At 41.0% G+C, this 15,492-nt stretch overlaps 1 protein-coding gene across 1 annotated transcript in view; it reads right to left on the reverse strand.

Annotated features, from left to right (window-relative positions):
- LOC135216611 (X-ray repair cross-complementing protein 5-like) overlaps positions 1 to 15,492 on the reverse strand; it is a 187,351-nt gene that overhangs the window by 9,162 nt on the left and 162,697 nt on the right. Inside the window, 2 exon segments of the mRNA XM_064251991.1 lie at positions 3,037 to 3,179; positions 11,853 to 12,074. Of these exon segments, the coding sequence (XP_064108061.1) occupies positions 3,037 to 3,179; positions 11,853 to 12,074 (365 nt within the window).

Below are 15,492 nucleotides of genomic sequence, written 5' to 3' on the forward strand. Positions count from 1 at the left end.
TGAAAAATGGTTATTTTCGGGATAAATTGCCCTGGCGTCACAAAACCGAAGGTCAGAGGCAAAAATCATATGCGGTTTCTCCAAACCGCATATGATTTCGCCTCTGACCTTCAGTTTTGTGACGCCAGGGCTATTTATCCCAAACATAACCATTTTTCAAATTCTATCTCCTCACTTGATATTTAATATTAAGACCTGGGATTAATAGTCCTGATGTAGACCTTCAATCAAATGAGAAGTTTTTATTTCTAAAAGTAATTTTTTTGCTAGATATGAATTTTTCATTATGGTAAAAAAATAAACCCTTATTATAAATCGGGGAAAAAAAATTTATAAAAAAAAAGACGAAACAAAAATAGGAAAAAAGGGCTTGATTTGATTGTTCTATAATGTCTTTCTGAGTTATATACCAAATTCCAATGTTATAATTTTAAAACTAAGTGAGAAGATAGATTTTGAAGGTCAATAAGTATAGTTTTGAGATACAGGCGTTAGAAGTTTTCCTTCGTATTTTTGTAAAGACAATGTTAATAAATAATGATTATTATGAATGTATATATCTTTTTTGTGCATTAATAAACCAAAACTATGTTATTGATCATAATTTAAATATAAATGATGATCCCTTTGCTCACATATCGTAGACTGGGGCACTGCATCAGGCAAGACAGGGCACTCCTTCCTATGCAACTCTCTCTCTCTCCTTCGCTAACTCGGCTTACTACAGCAAATTTTCTTCTTCTGTATGTTAACGAGATGTTTTCCTTTTATTTTCTTCTTTGGCATGATGAAATTCTTGCCGAAACAAAGATAAACAAACGTAAATGCAAGAGAATGTCAGAGGTGAAACTTGAAGGTGTAGTACTCTCTTTTTACAAAGACAATGTTAATAAATCATGATTATTATGAATTTCATATTCCTTTTTGGGTATTAATAAACCAAAACTATGTTATTTATCATAAATGAAGATCCCTTTACTCAAAGATCGTAGCCTGGGGCACAGTGTGATGTGTGCGTCAGGCAAGACAGGGGCATTACTTACTATGCAACCCCTCTCTCTCTTCACTAACTACGCTAATATCACGTATATTATGATATTTCTTAATCATATTAGAGCGAATTTTCTTCATCTGTATGTTTGCGAGATGTTTTGCTTGTCTTTTCTCATTGGCATGATGAAATTCTTGCCGAAACAAAGATAAATATACATAAAAGCAAGCAAATTTCAGAGGTGAAACTCGAACGTGTAGACTACTTGGGGTTTGTGCTCGCCCTGAATCGTGGTTGAACTTGGTAGCTAACTGACTTTTCTTCTGCGACTCATGGAATCTCTACAGATGCCAGTGCTCACAATTTCTTTGACAATAATTATCAAAATTTACGATAACAGAAGAAATATTGCATTTTCTTGTACGGATCAATGTTTTTGGCTTATTGAGTTACGTTTACTAATTACCCTGTAACTACGAAAGTAAGAGGAATTTTGAAGAAATATTTCGTATACGTATTCTCAATTGCATATGAAGCTCCATGAATTTTTTCATGACTGCCTGTTTTGCCCTATACCCCCATATATAAAGGTTGTGACCGGCCCCCTTAAAAAAGAAAACAGCATGGATTTATAGACTTTGCTGGAGGTAACAAACATACCTTTAGCATAACTCAAGATTCCTAGAAACTTTATTACATTATCAATGCCAGTGCATAGACAAGAAATGCCCCTGGACTTGCACCATGATCTATATAGCTCAAACTATTTCTGATATAATATATTAGTGAACTTTCTCCTTCCAGTGAGGATGGTCCTTAGATGGCCTTGAAAAGTCTCTATAGCTGAGAAGCTTGTTGACAATTTCCATGCAGTTAGACAAAGCATGCTGATATTTCTGTGAAATCTCCCTGTCCCCATCTGCTCCATTACGTGTCCAAAAAAGTAATTGTCTGGGACTTCTCTGGCATTTCCAGACAGCCTGTGAACCAATGCCTCCTTGACCACCAAGGAACAATATTTGAATCATTCTGGTGTTCAAGGATTCCCTCAATTTCTTGAGCACCTGCTTCAACATCAAAAATGGAGGAAAGGCATACACAAATAGTTTTGTCCAGTCTGGAACCATAGCATCTACTGCCCAGGCTTGAAAGTCGGGCACTGGTGAGAGACACAACTGGAGATGATCATTCAGCTTCCTTGCAAAGAGATCGACGAGTGGTTGGCCAAACTATCTCTTAAATTGCCTTGCAAACTGCAGGGTTTAAAGTCCATTCATAAGAGCGCCTGTCCCAAACAACTTAGCATGTCCGCTAAAATGTTCAGCCAATCGGGCACAAACAATATTCCTCACCTCTGTTCAGAGGAGTAAATCTATGGTGATGGCTACCAATGTTTCTGACTTCAAGCTCCCTTGTCTTCTGAGATAAGCCAGACATTGAGTTGCAAGAGAGGACAGAAATAATTTTGTTGGTCACTGCACTTTCCAGGTCCTGCAACCCCTTCTGGAAACCAACAACTTGCAATTTATGTGAAAACTCGCTTCGACAGGTGACCATCGTCCTGACATGATCTGATTCCCCACAACTACACCCCAGGCGCTCATTAAAGATTGTTTCAATTTTAACACTTGTTGAACCCATGCCCAGTGGTTGCAGATAAAGCAAATGATAAGAAGGTTTCACCTAAAAAATTCAGTTATATGGTTCTCATCAATAAGCTAGAATATAGTATGCCCGAAAAACAGTTTTCACTTATTCATTTACCATAAAGAAAAAGTGAAATAAAAAAATATGGAAAGGCATCAAGTATAGATTAAAAATAAATAAATCAAAATTTAAGAAAATACTAAATCTAAAAGCTTAGATGTTTTTTTGTCACTAAGACTAAGAACTAGTAGATCTAAAAACATTTGCTTGTTTGGCAAACTAATCAAGAAGTTGGCTGTAAACTTTGTCCAAAAAGTTTTGGGCTTATATGACTGATGGGTGTGCTATGAACAAACTTGATTTAATCTAACATACTGTGCAATGGTAATTAAACTTACTAAATCCTCAACATCATCTTCCTCATGCTTTGGTTCTGATACTTCCTGTTGTGGTTCTGCTTCCAGTTCAAAGAATGCACTTGCGGCTGCTGTACTAACAGAACTTTTTAGGCTTTCCTCTGTGGTGACTAATCCAAGGTTTCCTTTATTAAAATAGAAAAAATACATCTTAAGTCAAAAGTACATTAGGGCATAAAATTTGAAATTTTCAATTTAGTTACACGTGGTAAAGGAGAGCAGTACCTCTTTGACTTTGTCTTGTATTTTGCATTAGCATTAATACATATGATAAATGTACTGTAAATAAAAGCAGGCCATTAAGAAGTCCTTAGTTTCAAGCTTTTATTTAAATAATTTCTTAAATGTAGCAAAATGTTATAACGATGAAACAAACAAAATAACGTTTTCCTTTTAGGCTACGTGTTTAGGAAAAATATGACATACATAGAATCGGCTTTGCGAATTTATTTATTTTGATATTTTTAACAATACAATAACTTTCATTTGTACTACTAGCACCATCTTCACATAACTAATGTAAGTTTTTTTTTATAATTTCGCATTTTAAATGCTACCTTTCATTTTCTTCAGGTAATTAGCTAGAAAATTTTCAATCTAGCATCTGGCAGGAAAACTTGCATTTGTTTTCAAATACATCTAGCATACGTATTTTGACATCAAATCTTTATAATGTTAAGTTGAATATTTCTTTTATTCTACTATGTTTGATATATCATGTAAGAAAAAAGAACAAAATCTTGCCAAAACCATTTTCAGGAATTGAACAGAATGTTTCGAAATTTAATAGGAATCATGTAACGTAATGTACAAGTACACTGTGTGTGTTAGAAACATGTTTGAATCGAAAAAGAGAGCAATCGGTTGAAATTGGCTGGGTGGCATTGTTGTGTATGATGTGAATTTTTTAGCACTTTATGGAGCAAAATCTAGTTTGAAATTAACTACAAACCTGAGGTCTTAACAATAGGATAATTTCTAGCACCTAGCTGGATCCGGTTAAAACGCAGATGAAAGCAAGGAATCTTGTGATATCTGGCACGCATGCGTATATCGAGTGAAAGATGGTCGATGACCATTCACCTACGATCACGCATCAGTCTTTCCCAATTCAGGATGTCTTAACAAACAGAGGGGCAGCTAGAGGCGGGCAGTATAATGTTAAGACCTCAGGTTTGTAGCTATGAAAAATACAAATTGTCTTAGAAAATTTTTTGTCATTTGTTCATACGCGAACAAACCTTCGGTCTAAACAATAGGATAGATTCATACTTGGAGGGAGGTAAAAGACATCCTAGACCAGTCAGCTTCCAGAAGAAACGACTTCTGGAGAGGGACTGAAGCCTGTTGAGAAGCTAGATAAATTGATATCTCACCACTCAGACCCTGAGTGATGTACAATGATATATGGGAGAACCATTGTATAGGGAACCAAAGAGAAACTTTGACTGTCTAATAGCAAACCAACACACCAGGGTTTGTACTACTCTCAACTCCTCCTTGCCTAGGAGTGGAGCATATGCTACCGAATAGAGGGTTTGACATTTGCATAATAAGGGACCACACTATCAGTATGACTACCTTACTCATCATATCAGACCAGTCCAGCAAATGACGTGTCTATTCCTTAACCTGCCCGAAGGAAGAAGGAAAGATACAAGAGAAAGGAGGAGACCAGCCAACTCCCTCATTCTCTCATCCACACAATCATCTTAATAAAGATACAAAAGTGCCCTGTTAGGGGTAACTATGAGTAAACAACCTGTTGGGCAGCCACCACAGGACCCAGGGAAAATGTGTCCGCAGATCTGTGGGCAACATCCTTAAGATAGAAAGAGGCAAACGTGGACTGGTGTTACCAAGTACCAGCGCTCAGCCCTCTATGTACAGCCAAGTTCTTATTGAAAGCCATAGCTCAGATCGTGGAGCTCTCCTACCCTCTTGGAAGATGCCGAGGCCAGAAGGAAAACTGCCTTGATTGTCAAGTTCCTGTCAGATGAGCGACACAAGGGCTCATATGGACCCTTAGTGAAGCACTTGAGAACCAAGGAAACATCCCATGTCTGAGGCTTGAGCTCTCTAGGAGAACTCGACTACTCAAACCCCTTAACTAGCAAGGAAAGTTCCCAGGAAGAGGATGTCGATACCTTTAAGGCGTAACACCAAACTTAGGGCCGCCCTGTAGCCTCTAATGGCAGAAACAGACAAATGTTTCTCACCTCTGAGGAAGGTTAAAAGCCTGCTATTCGCTGAATAGAGGTTGCGAGTGGAGAAAAACCCTCATACGAAACCAATCACAGCAGATCGCTTATTGCCTTGGAAACCGCGGAGGTCGAATTTCTGAGACTGTTGGACATATGCCCTGCTGTCCTTCTGAGAAAAGCCTCTCACTCATAAGACCGAGAAAAGACAAGGATTCTACTGACTGGTGGAACACTTCTGCATGGGGCTGACACAGGGGATGTTGCAAAGGGGGACATCTCCCTTGGAAACTCTGACAACAACTACAGCAGATCTGGGAACCACTCCGCTCGAGGCCACAGAGGGGCTACCAAAGTCATCCTGAGACCCTGTGAACTCATTAGCCTTTTCAGAACTTGACGGATCAAACAAAACAGAGAAAAGGCATACACCTCCCGGTTGTCCCAGGGATGTTGGAATGCATCCTCTGCCAATGCTAAAGGATCTGGGGACCACTGAACAGAATACCTCCAGCTTCCTGTTGAGGCGAGTCACAAACAGGTCCAACATGGGTCTATCCAAACCTGGAAAAGCTTGTCTTCTACCACTTGGTGAAACGACCACTCAGTATTAGGATCTGATCCCGACGACTGAGTTTGACTGCGACCACATTCAGATTGCCTGGGATATACCTGGCTGAAAGCTCTACCTAACTGCTGACCGCCCACTGGTGAACCTCAACGACGGTGAAGGCGTGAAGTTGACGAGAAACCAGGCGTCCCTGTTCGTTCACATAGGTTACCACCAAGGTGTTGTTCAACATGAGAATGACCGAATGACATTCTACCTTCTCCCAAAACTTCTCAGACCCAGGAAGGCTGCCTTCAACTCCAAGACGTTGATATGTTAATGCTTGTCCTCCAAACACCTGAAGTGATGAGGTAGCCTACATAAGGCCGCCCAACCTGCGAGGGAGGCATCTGAGAAAAGAAGGAAGTCTGGTGGAGGAGAACGCAGAGGGACACCCTTCAAAGGATTATGGTCGTCCAACCACCAACGAAGGTCTTCTCTCACTGCCAGAGACAGAGGGAACATTAACAGGGGTGAGTCCCCCGCCGGGGGACCAGAATTCTCCCAGTCTCCATTGCAGAGTCCGAAGAAGAAGACGCCCATGAGGGACCAGCTTCTTCAGGGATGACAATACTCCCAGAAGAACCTGCCACTGATGAACTGACTGATGTGGTTCCAACAGGAAGTTGCACGCCCCCACCCGCAACTTCTCCAATCTCTGGTCTGTTGGGAAAACTTTTGCAATCGCCTTATCGATGACCATGCCCAAGTAGAGAATCCCTCGACTGGGTACGAGGTTCGACATTTCGTGGTTGACCACGATGCCCAGTTCCAGACAGACCCAAAGTAGACGATTCTTGTCCTGCAGCAGCTTTTACCTGGAAATTGCCAAAACCAAGTAACTGTCGAGGTACTTCAGCAAACAGATCCCCTGAGCATGGGCCCAACTTGACACGAGAGATGACCCTTGCGAACGCTTGAGGGGCTGTTGTCAGCCCCAAGCATAGGTCTTTGTAATCGAAGACCTTGTTCCCAAGAGAGAAGCGAAGGAGTTTCCTTGACATCGGATGTACAGGGATTCGGAAGTATGCCTCCCCATAAGTGTATCAACAGCATGAAGTCACCTTCCCTCACGGCTGCCAACACCGAACTCGGGGTCTCCATCTTGAACCGTGTCTTCATGTTGAAGTGACTTAAGGTGGACAAGTTGATCACAGGTCTCCATCCTCCCGACGCCTTGAGCACCAAGAAGATATGACTGTAAAATGGAGACGGACGCACCACTTCCTCTATTGCATCCTTGTCCAGCATCTTCTGCACCTCCTCCCGAAGAGCCAAGAACTTCAGAGAATCTGGAGGATATGCCTTCATGAGCTACTGTTTGTCCGACAGAGGGGGAGAGAAATCGAATGGCAGTAGGTACCCCACCTGAAGGGTATGTACCACCCACTTCTCCGCCCACAACTCTGCCACTTGGCCCAATGGCCCGCTAGGCAACCCCCCTCCATGGCACAGGAAAGGCGCCTAACCTACCGAGGGCCCCATTACCTCTGCCCCTTGGGCCCCATCTTGGCCTAAAGGAATGAGAACGAAACAGACGTTGATCCTCTAACCAAGGCTGAGTCGAACGGAAAGGCCCAGCCAAACTCGACTTCCTCAATGGCCTATCAGGCAACGATCTTCTTGACTACTGCTGGGCAGGGGGAGGAGGAGCCGGATGTCTCCGAGGACGAGACTCAGACTTTGACATGGCCTGGCGCACCAGTCTGTCTTTGGTGTCAACCTGACACTGGCCTATCGCATTCTAATCAGCAGAAGGATGGCCCATAAATTAACATTGAGGTGAGCCATTTATGAAAACGCCTTGCCTCCGGACTGCAACAGATTGGCAAGAGAGGAAGCAGTCACCAACTCTTCTGGGGGCCTGTCAGAAGCTATCTTACCAATGACCATAGACCATAAGTCCAGCCAAGAAACTGCGAGCAGCATGGAGGCTGCCATAGATTCCAATGCTGCGGCATCCTGCGGAGACAAGGACGGAGCCACCGGCTACACCTGCTCCAAAGACAATCCTGGCTTCAGGCGAACGACGTCTGGGTTAAGATAGCGTAACATCAAAAGGTAAAGCTTGTAGCATGTTACTTCCTAGCCTGGTGAGAGGCAGTAGTAGTAACTTGGCAGAGCCTCAAGAGCGAAGCGACCCATCCCGGTCCGAAACAAGAGGCGTTAACCCGAGGAAAGCTGGAGAGAAGATTTGCGATCCCGCGTAGCTCCCACCAAGGCTTCCAAGCAAGGAGGGAAGACGACTGAGCCTGAGACCTACTTTTCAAATTGTTGAACCCACGAATGAGATTAACAACTTCAGAAAAGGAAGACAAAAACTCTTGCGTGTCTCCCTCCTCCTGCACTGGCAACGAAGACCAACGATGAGAAGATGAGAAGGATGCGTAGGCTCCAAGGTACCTTCTTCATTAAAATTAACGGTAGGATCAGCAGCCAAACAGCCCGAAACACCAACTAACCTGTCTGGGCTGGGTCCACGTATCGGCTCCCGAGATGAACCCACTATAACACTACGAACATCACTACGTGTTCCAACAAATGATTCATTAACATGTCCGTGAATGGTCACGGGCGTGGCCAACTTACGAACGTGAGTTGGAGAGGAATCCTGAACACTCGAGATCGAAGAAGAATCCTCGAGAATCGAACTCTAAGAAGCATCAGTGCGAGGGGCAGGCAAACACTCCTGCTGCAGCAACTTCACGCTCACCACCTTCGACCTATTGACAGGCGCCTTGAGATCCTTACGGCGACGAATAGGCCTTGTAGAAGAAGTAGCACTTGCATCAAGTACACGGACAGGGGAGGTTGCAACACGCTCGCGATGTGCATGGACAGGGGAGGTTGCAACATACTCGAGACGTGCACGGACGGGGGAAGTTGCAACATGCCCATGATTCAATGCAGAGGACGAAGCAGCCGCTGCAGAATACACAATGGAAGAGACACTACACTCTCAGGGGAGGTTGCAACACGCTCATAATGTGCATGGACGAGGGAGGTTGCAACACACTTGTAATGTGCATGGACGAGGGAGGTTGTAACACTCGAGGCGTGCATGGACGGGGGAAGTTGCAACACGCCCGTGATTCGATGCAGAGGACGAAGCCACTAATACTCTCTGAAACACCAACATTCTTGAGAACACGTCCTTGTAGTTCCTCCCTCGTAGGCGAAGAAAGAGCAAAATCCTTAGCCTTTTAACGCTTGATACACCGACGTGGCGCAGATGGGGGAAGAGGGAGAAGATAGCACTGGTTCGGCAAGTGATCTCTTTGCAGGAGGCGAGGACGAAGCAACGCATTACCTTCCAATGTTCCCAATCGACAAGGCAGCCAACTTAACATCCAAAACAGAGTCCAACCTCTTAAGCACTGCCTGGCATATAACCTCAGACTGATCTGCAAGTGAAGGCTCCGGTGACATGGAAGGGAGAAGTAGCGAACAGGGCGGCAGAGATGATGTCACGATGGAGAGAGACAGTGCTCAGATGATGACTGGGAGTGACGTCACAAGCAGTGATGATGTCATGGCCTCCCCTCGGTGAGAAGGGGAATCAATGCCACTGGTGGAGGAATACACAACGATGGATCCTGTGACGTCACAGCTTCCCTCCAATTCAAAGAAGTGGTAACAGTCACTGGCGGAGCAATACAAGGTGGCTGACCTCGACTACCTACGAAGAGGCCAAGGGGGGGATGGCCTGGCCAGCCTGAGGAGGAGGAGGAGGAGGAGGAGGAGGAGGAGGAGGAGGAGGAGGAGGAGGAGGAGGAGGAGGAGGAGGAGGGGGTGGTTAGCGAGCCTTCAAAAGGCGTGCAAGCAACCCCTCCAGGACGGGGTACCCCCTAGCCCGAGCGTCTTCTAAACGCCACCATCTTGGGCGCCTCCAACTCTGGAAGAAATTATTATGATGAAAAAATAAAGCCTCCCCCTTCCTGGGAATCAAATTAATTCCCGAAGAAGAAATAGCGACATTACAAACATCAGCCTGGTGGCTGCCCGATACTTCCAGCGACAAATCAAAGGAAGAAAAGGGAGGAGACAAGAACAAGTCTACTATGGGGGTTGAATACTGCAGGAGGCGAAACATCAGGAAGGGGCGAGAAACTTTCCCATGAAGGAATAGACAAAACCCTCCGATGTCCTCTTGCCATAAAATGACTTCCAGTGCTCATAAGGCCATGGCCGGCATCCTGTACAAGGATTCATAGTACAAAAATTAGAACGCCACCTACTGCACGACGTGGGGGTCAGCCGCTGCCAAAGCCAAAGACGAGAACATGGAAAACCTGGAATTCCGGGGTACACACGTTGACGAGGCCGAGAAGGAGCAGGAGAAGCCATAATATCTGCCAAACACTTACACACTAAATGCAAGCGGAATGGGAAATGCACCTGGTAAAGGCCAAGAGAGGTAAACACTACTCTCGCCCAGGCGGTCAAAGAAAGACTGATGCATGATTGTGCGTGAATGGTCGTCAACCATCCTTCACCCGATACACGCATGCGTGCCAGATATCACAAGATTCCTTGCTTTCATCTGTTTTTTAACCGGATCCAGCTAGGCGCTAGAAATTATCCTATTGTTAAGACCGAAGGTTTGTTCACGTATGAACAAGTGAATTTTTTAGCACTTTATGGAGCAAAATCTAGCAAGAAATTGCCATTCCCATTTGGCAACACTGGCCTGCCCATGTTTTGTTTATGTTGTTATTGAAGTCGTGTTTGCTGCATTCTTTAAATTGTACCCATATAAACGAGTTAATTATGTGGCATTCAAAAGCCCTGATTCTTTTACTATTATGGGAAAGAAGCCTTAACGTCAGATGAAGGTCATGAGTGAAATATATCAACATGCGTTGTGAAGAAGGGAAGAGATGTTTTGTTGCATGCTGCTGGTAGCATTATCTTTATTATTCATCCGATTGCACCGCAAAATTGTCGCCATCTTTATCAACATAGATGGTTGGTGATTACCCATGTGATTTACATAATTTTAATATTGCTCTTACCTCTCTCCCTCTCTTTCCTTATAAAATGAAAGAGGCCCACGTGAGTACGTAATAGCACGTGCGTATGTAGGCTTCTAGCTGTAATCCATAGGCTAGTAGGCTACATGTGTACAGTAGTACGTATACTACATATATTTTTAAGGCTAATGTTGTAAAATAACTTTGAAACTGTCTTGAATTTAGCTCAAGGTGATAGATGAAGTAATATGGTGTCTGAACTAAAGTAGGCAGTTATAAACATTGGAATAGTGGTCTTGGGTGGGTTAACTATTAAAGTAAGCAGTTTTAAGCAATTTTTGAGGGGGTACCAGGATAACACGGGTATTTACTTATCACGGGAGGTTCTGGGCCCTATCCCCCGCAATTATCGAGGCCCTACCGTAGCACATAGAAAGTATTGAAAATGGGTATATAAAAAAGTTTGACTAGGTAAATTGCCGTTTGCCTTGGCCCTAATGGAATTATTCCTATAAGGTATGTGTTTCAAAATCTGGATATTTCCAATTCTCCAAGGGCGTGGATTGACCAAATTCTTGCATAATTGGTAATAGGTAAGATTTGTTCTAAATACTATATTTTATGATAAAACTAACATCTTCAATATATTGAGCAAATTCATTTAGAGGGCTGGCTACACTGACATTAAATAAGCAAAAGAAATTTGCTTCAATGCTGCAATCTAAATAGTCAATATATGTGATTACATAGGCAGTCCCCGGTTGACGGCGGGATACCAGAACCTGAAAAATACTACAAACAGGCTCATGGGAATAAATGACATTTATGGTGCTGCAAAACTTCTTATGGAACCATAAAATCATCATCCAAGCATCGTAAAGTTGGAATTCCATAACCTGGGTGCTGCCTACAGTTCAGCCAGAGAAGTTATTTTCTTTCACCCCCATAAAAGTGTAATAATGTAAGATCACAGGAGGATAAATAAAACTCTTTATCAAGTACTGAGAAACCTACCTTCTTTAACTCTGTTCCATAAATGTTGAATAGATCCACTTATAACAGCACTTTTGAGAGAAGGCATAAGATCATTGTAAAGGGAAGGATCAATAAGGGATGATTCTTTTCTAAAGGCTGTCAAGCAATCTATGACTCTGGATAACACAGCCTCACTGGATGCACTACCCTGACTCCAACTGTCTACCAATTGTAGAATGATGTCTCTCATCTGACTGCAAACTGAATAAAATAAGGACGATATTAGTACTGTATAATTGAAAGTATGATTACGTTTTCACTTATTCTGCATGTTTCTACACTACATTAACCACATAATAAAATTTTAAATGATTTTCTTCAATACTGATACACCATATTTGTCAGCTGGCTTCTTGCAGAACTTATATCTTTCACTCAATATGCACTGAGCTTGACAGGATAACAAGTGTTTCAATAACTTTAAAAAGAAATGAATGTCAATCTGTTTAAATAAAACTGTTTAAAAACCTGACATTCAAAGGGAACATGGAAAAAATTGCTATAAATCAACAATGTAAAAGAAAACTCATTTCAGTTTACAAACAGTTCTATATATATATAATGAAAACAGGATCAACATCATTTACATGTTTTCAAAGGTAACATTCAGTCCTTGGAAAACCTATTGTATATTTCTGTGTATAAGACTACCTTTACATAAGAAGGGGTAGAAAAATCATGGCAAATTTTCATGAATTCACCTCATATCTGTAGAATAGGACGACTTCTAAATTACAAACCGAAATGCTTTTTGGAGAAAAGTGATTATTTGCAAAAATTATACAGTACAACTGTATTTATAATAACAATGACTTAAATAAAGGTTGTTGTTTTGCTTGTTGTATCCCATAATCATATTGTTACTGTATTACAGAATATAAACATTGTCATATACATCATTTGCATTTGATATTGTTTACATTCTCAATACCTCAGCTGATTTGGGTATTATTTATATCTTTACTGCCATTATTTGTTAGAAGAGATATAATTCGGAGATATCTTTTATTGTAAATTAATGAAGTTTGGTTGAAAACGTGCACATATTACTTCATTGTATAAGCATGAGGTGAGATTTCTTCAGTTCCGAACATCACTTCCACCTGGCCGTTATTCATTTTATTCAGCCTCAGCTATAACCTGCAGCTTTAATTTACTATTCTTTCTTGAGATCCCAATTGCATGAGAGATGAACAAAAATGTATTTTATTCATCACTGATGAGTACCCTATTTACATATGTTGTGCTAGAATAAAATTTTTATGTTCAATGTATTTTGTTTTCTCTCGTGAAAAGAATTGTTTCCCTCATAAAAAGAAAACTGGATGACTTAAATAGTACCTGTATGAAAGAAAACGTGCATGACTAAATACTTACTGAATACATTATACATACGTATTTTTAACTGTACAATGTAAGATTTACTTTGAAATAGTATCAATAATATTTCAAAGGTTAATATGTATCATAATAGGATGACAATTTAATGTGTATATGATGTAGGATGGTATTTTTAGGGATATATTGGGTTTACACATACAAGATAGGATAACCGATTAGTCGAAAAGAAATCACTACTAGAATCTTTAGGAATTCAAAGTAAAGTAATAGAACCCAGTAACCTATTACGCACCCTCACTAATTGACTTGAGTGGCCCTTATTCCAGTCCGTCAAGTGAACTGGGGACTAGGAGCTAAGAAGTGGAAAGTTCACAATTGTGTGACACCAGAAAAATACCTCCATATGCCGAAGCCATGTGAGCCTTCTCTGTAATGTTCCAAAGTACTGGCAAAGAAAAAAAAACTTGGTATTTGATGCTCAACTGACAAGAACATATCTGCCTAAGGACTCCCCCTGCCAAATACAGCACTTGACATACTATCAGTCAGCGGCATTTCAATTTTATGGCGCTTGTTAGATATATTCATAACTGGGTTTTACACTCAACAGGGTTTATAGCGCCACTGTCTGGTTATCGGTGGCTTAGGCTGAGCGCCAAGACCGCCTCATAAAATACAAACATAGCAAATAAGCATCTTATCCTCTGCTCTTTTAAAGTTATCCTTTACTTCACTTTATCCAATAATACTGTATGTGGTCTTGTATTACTGTTTGTGCTATAAAATACAAACAAATCGATCATGCTTTAGTTTGCAAAAATCAAATGAGAGCGGAGGTAGGATTATTTTGCCATATAACTCAATTCAGAGTGATTTTCTTGCTTCTATTTAGTGTAAATTAATCTCCAAAAACTCTATTCATATGTAGCAAGGTTATTCTATGTTAAATGAAGTTTTTTAAGTTGAAAACTGACTTAAACACATGGATTAGACTTAATTATTTTTTTGTTAATAGATGGCGCTGTTGTCTGGTTATCGATATTTTGCCTAAGTGCCGAGAAACAGCCATAAAATACAAACATAACGAATAAGCATCTTTTCCTTAGCCTTTTTAAAAAGTTATGGTTTACTTCACTGTATCCAAGAATACTGTATGCAGTAGTCTCATATTACTATGTATAGTATTGTAAAATACAGTGATTTATGTTTTGGTTAAGAAAAATCAGCTGAGGGCAGAGGTAGGGTTATTTTGCCCTACTTAAGTCAATTCAGAGCAATTTTCTTGCTTCTATTTAGTGTAAATTGGATGTTTTTCGGTATATGAAGTGCTTTTAAGTTGAAATATAACTTAAATATAGACGTTTTGTTGTGAACTCGATCGTTATTTTTTTGTTAATAGATGGTGTCAGAAGCACGTTGATTTGGGTAAAAAGCTGATTATATATTCGTCATTGTCATCCCATTTCATAATAATACCATAAGTCCATTAGCAGTGTGAACATTTCTTTTCTCAGCTTCAGCTACCACTGCAACTTAAATTTAGTAATACTATATTTCCTTGCCAATATTTTCTCCATACCAAATACTACAGGTATAATGCAAAAAATTTTAGTCCTGTTCTACTTCAACGTTAGTAACAATACTATTATCATTATCATTTGTTTTTTTGGCTGATTTAACTAGTAGAGGATATGATAAAAAAAGAGAAGGAAGAAGCATTTGCAGTCTGATAAAGGTTACTCTCTCTCTCTCTCTCTCTCATACTAGGCCAAGGTTTACCAGTAAGTCTATTGAATCTGACATTAAGAACTTGTATCACTACCAGGCAGCCCATAGTAAATGATTAGTCAAATGAAATTCTACATTTTCATTAGAGAGTTATTACATATTAGGGCAAAATATCTGGGCATGACTGTCTAAGGCATCGTTAACACGTCTAGGGAACCGTAAGGTGGATTGTGACGCCTGTAGACTTTTGAATTTTGGTTAGAGGCGAAATTAATTTCGTTTAAAAGGCAAATTTCACTTAAGTGTCGGATCCCCTGGAATGGAATCCCTGCCGTTAACTGGGGGCTACCCGTATTAACACCATTCCCTCCTTACTACATTTTAACCTTCACACTTTCAGTCTCTGCAAAGGAAAGTGATGAGTATCTTAGGCTCAGTGAACAAAAAATGTTTTGGCTTAATTGCAAATGTTTGGCCTAAAAGAATGTCTTAACATTCATGAATTACTTTACAGTTACTACATTTACCAACAGCTTGTGAATATCCTGTG

Source organism: Macrobrachium nipponense, chromosome 6, assembly GCF_015104395.2.
Source record: "Macrobrachium nipponense isolate FS-2020 chromosome 6, ASM1510439v2, whole genome shotgun sequence".
Taxonomy (NCBI): Eukaryota; Metazoa; Arthropoda; class Malacostraca; order Decapoda; family Palaemonidae; genus Macrobrachium; species Macrobrachium nipponense.